Source organism: Fonticula alba (assembly GCF_000388065.1).
Source record: "Fonticula alba strain ATCC 38817 unplaced genomic scaffold supercont2.2, whole genome shotgun sequence".
NCBI classification, from domain to species: Eukaryota; order Rotosphaerida; family Fonticulaceae; genus Fonticula; species Fonticula alba.
The window spans coordinates 1,999,821-2,003,197 of record NW_009242972.1 but is presented as its reverse complement, the minus strand read 5'-3'; the positions used below and the strand labels follow the sequence as shown (position 1 = coordinate 2,003,197).

The window sequence follows — 3,377 nt, the reverse complement described above, 5'->3', positions numbered from 1 at the left end:
CCGCTGTCAGTGGGCGAGCCCGCGGGCGGACAGGAAGCAAGGAGGCGCGATCCGGGGGCGGGGGACGGCCAGGGAAACACACCTCGACGAAGCCCGGGCTCAGGACGGCCAACAGGGCGAAGGGCTCAAAGCGCAGGGGCACCAAGCCGGACCGGGCCTTGGCGTCCACCTGGACGGGCAGCGTCGCCAGATCTGCGCGGCGCGAGGGCAGTGTCAGTGTGACTGCCGCGGGCGGCCGGGAAGGGGCAGGGGGGCAGGGGGGGACGAGACGGTGGCACGCCTGCCCCGGGGGCGGGATGCCAAAAAAAGGAAAAAAAAAGGAAAAAAAGGAAACATACTGAGCAGCGAGTCCAGGCTGGCCAGCATGATGCCCTCGATGAGGGACAGGTCGCTGGTGGCGAAGGAGGCCGTCACATCGGTCAGCTGCCGGACCAGGGCCGTCACATCGCCGGACGTGGCCAGGACCTGGGTGAGCAGGGCCGCGGCGCTGGGGCCGGGGCATGCGGCGCCCGGGGCCGGCAGCCCGGGCAGCGGCGCCGCCGCCGGTGCCGGGATGGCCCGCTGGCGAATGTGCAACACCAGTGCGCAGGCCCCGGCGTCCGGGGCGAAGTACGCCCCGGCCGGGGTCCCGTGCCGGCACGTCAGGCGCCGGTGCGTGGTGGTAGCCAGCCGCGCGCACGTCAGCAGCAGGGCCCCGCAGTGGAGATCGCGCAGAAGCTGCGACGAGGACGACCGGGCTGCGGCCATGCCAGGGGCGGCCGAGCGCTGGGGAGATTAGCATCCGGCCTGAGAACAAGGACATGCATGTGGGTGTGGGTGTGGGCGCGCGCGCAAAACCGGCGCAAGGGAGAGGCACGGAGGGGAAGCCCCAGGAACCGAGGGACAACGCACTGGCCGACAGGTGGGGGAAGAAATTCGGAAACTTCTCCAGCAGGGACAGCGCCTCCTGGAGGATGGCCACGGCCACTTTCGACAGGGAGGGGGGGGGGGGGGGGGGAAGACCCCGGCCAAGTGTCAGTCGCACGGGAGACACGGGGTGGGGGGCGGGGGAGGGCGGGAGAGCCGGCTTCGGCGCGCACCAGCATAGTGCTCGGTCTCCTGCCCGGGGCCGGGCAGCGAGCAGAGGTCGCTCGTGTGGCCGGCGGCCGACCCGTCCCCGGGCGGCTGGTCGCTTGGGCCCCGGAGGAGAAGGCCCCCCGGTGCCCGGGCGGACGGGAAGAAGTACGAGTCGCGCAGCCAGCGAAGCCCGGTCAACAGGGCGTGCACCCGGGTCTTCTGCTCCGGGCTGAGCGTGGCGATGGTTGCCTGTTGCTGGTGGTGCGGCTGCGCCTGCGCCTGCGCCTGCGCCTGCGAGTGCGGCTGCGACCGCGACCGCGGCTGCGGCTGCGACGGCGCGCCGGGCGCCATGGTCAGGGCAGCAGGCACGGAAGATGGAGGAAGCTAGAAGCGAGGCACGGGGGAGGGTGGAAGTGCGTGCACGGAGGAGCTGGCAAGGCGTGCCAAACGAAAAGGCACAGGTCGGGCGGGGCGTGTGTGTGTGTGTGTGTGTGTGTGTGTGTGTGCGTGTGTGTGCAGAGGACAAAATCATGCCAGCCGTCATGCTCAGCGCCTGCCCACCCCTGCGATCTGCCCCTCTTGAAGGGACCCGGCGGAGGGGGGCGCCGGACTACCCACGGCACTCCCGGGCCCGGGGCCGACACACTCCGGCCCGGAGCCCGGCCGGGCCCCCCCCCCCCCCCCCCCCCCCCCCCCCTCCCGGGCCAAGGGCGATCGGGCGCCCGATCTGCCCCGGCACAGCGGAACCGGCAAGGGGGCGCGCCAGGAGCGGGACCCAAACAGCCGGCAACCGGCGGCCGGGCAGGACAGAGAGAGAGAGAGAGAGAGACAGGGACAGAGACAGGGAGAGGCAGGGCGCGCACGCGCACGCTCACCCACCAACGGATGGAAAGCTGGGTGTCTGTATATTGGCTAGATGCGTTGGCAGCAGGTGGCGCCGCCGCGGCGGGGGATGGCGCGCCATGCGCCAGCGGGAGGGGGGGTGGCGCTTCGGCGGACACGCGCGCGCCCACGCACGCAGGAGGGGGCACGGCGTGCACTCGCCCCTGTGCTTGCGTTCGCGCGAGTACAAATGTGTGTGTATGTGGGTGTGGGTGTGGGTGTGGGTGTGCGCGAACACCCGCAGGTGCACACGCAGGGGAGCGGGGGGGGGGGGAGGCCCGGCAAAGGACGGCCGCCGCGCCCGCCCCGGCGGCCGGAGCAGGGCACACACCACGCCACAGCACCGCACACTCACCAGTCGGATCCCTCCTCGGCGTCGACGAAATCGTCGTCATCCTCCTCCTCCGAGCGGACAACCTCCATGGGCGCGTGCGCCGAAGTGGCCACCGGGGCCGCGGACGGGGGCACAGCCGCCGCCGGGACCACCGGCAGATTGCCCCCGGTCGGCCGGCCAGCCACCTTGTCGACGGTCTGCGCCGGGTCGATGCCACCAAGCGCCAGGTAGCCCGGCACCATGTCGAAGAAGATGAGCGGCACCTCGGCCAGGCCCAGGGCCGCCGAGGTGGGGACATGCTCCAGCTGCCCGCCGGAGGCCACCGCGTCGCAAGCCGCCTGGATGGCGCTCTGCCGGGCCTTGGCACGCTTGGCGCACTGGCCACGACGGCAGGCAGGCAGGCAGGCAGCCGGAACATGGGCCCCGGGCAGGGGAGGGGGGGGGGACGGGCGAGGCAAGTCAGACACAGGGCATGCAGGAGGAGGGAGGGCAGGGCCGTGGCCATGCGCGCCCGGCGAACACAACAGAATGGCGACACGCACCGGCAGCACCGGCAGCAGCTCCTCCGGCAGGCCGGTCTGCTCGAGGAGCCGGCGCTTCTTGGAGAGGCCGTGTGCACCGGCGGACCGCGCGCGCGCGGCCGCCTCGGCCACCGTCCCGGCGGTGCTGATCTCGTCCGGCGTCAGGAAGTAGGTCGGCTGGTCGGAGGCGGCCACCATTTCGGCCAGGCGCTTGGCGTAGTCGGCCTGCGCGGCGGCCCGGTCATTGGACGGGGGGAGGATCTGCAGGCGGAAGAAACAGCGCTGGAGCATGGCATCGATGTCCTGCAGGTAGCCCGATGGGTTAGCAACAGGCGCGGGGGGGAGGGGGGAGGGGCCATCTCAGGGGCGTCGGGAAAAGGGCCGGGAGCCCGGCGCATCGCGGCGCACCTCCAACCGCGACACAAACAGGTGCCGGACCGACTCGTCGATCGGGGTCTGCAGCAGCCCGATGTAATACTCGCTGTGCGGCGCGTGGCGCGCGGCGCGCGGCGGCGGCGGGAAGGAGGAAGAGTGAGTGGTTGGAGCGAAGGGGGGGGGGGGGGGGGGGGGGGGGGGGGGTGCGG

General features: G+C 72.5%; 2 protein-coding genes across 2 annotated transcripts in view; both read right to left on the bottom strand.

Moving 5' to 3' along the window:
* Positions 1–1,407, bottom strand: part of H696_01446 (hypothetical protein) — a gene marked incomplete at its 5' end in the record, with an annotated part of 17,851 nt that extends 16,444 nt beyond the window's left edge. Inside the window, 4 exons of the mRNA XM_009495342.1 lie at positions 83–192; positions 339–737; positions 892–966; positions 1,080–1,407. Of these exons, the coding sequence (XP_009493617.1) occupies positions 83–192; positions 339–737; positions 892–966; positions 1,080–1,407 (912 nt within the window). The remainder of the gene's footprint in view (positions 1–82; positions 193–338; positions 738–891; positions 967–1,079) is intronic.
* An 882-nt stretch (positions 1,408–2,289) lies between these two features.
* H696_01444 (hypothetical protein) overlaps positions 2,290–3,377 on the bottom strand; it is a gene marked incomplete at both ends in the record, with an annotated part of 9,039 nt that continues 7,951 nt past the window's right edge. The window contains 3 exons of the mRNA XM_009495341.1: positions 2,290–2,649; positions 2,815–3,096; positions 3,202–3,274. Of these exons, the coding sequence (XP_009493616.1) occupies positions 2,290–2,649; positions 2,815–3,096; positions 3,202–3,274 (715 nt within the window). The remainder of the gene's footprint in view (positions 2,650–2,814; positions 3,097–3,201; positions 3,275–3,377) is intronic.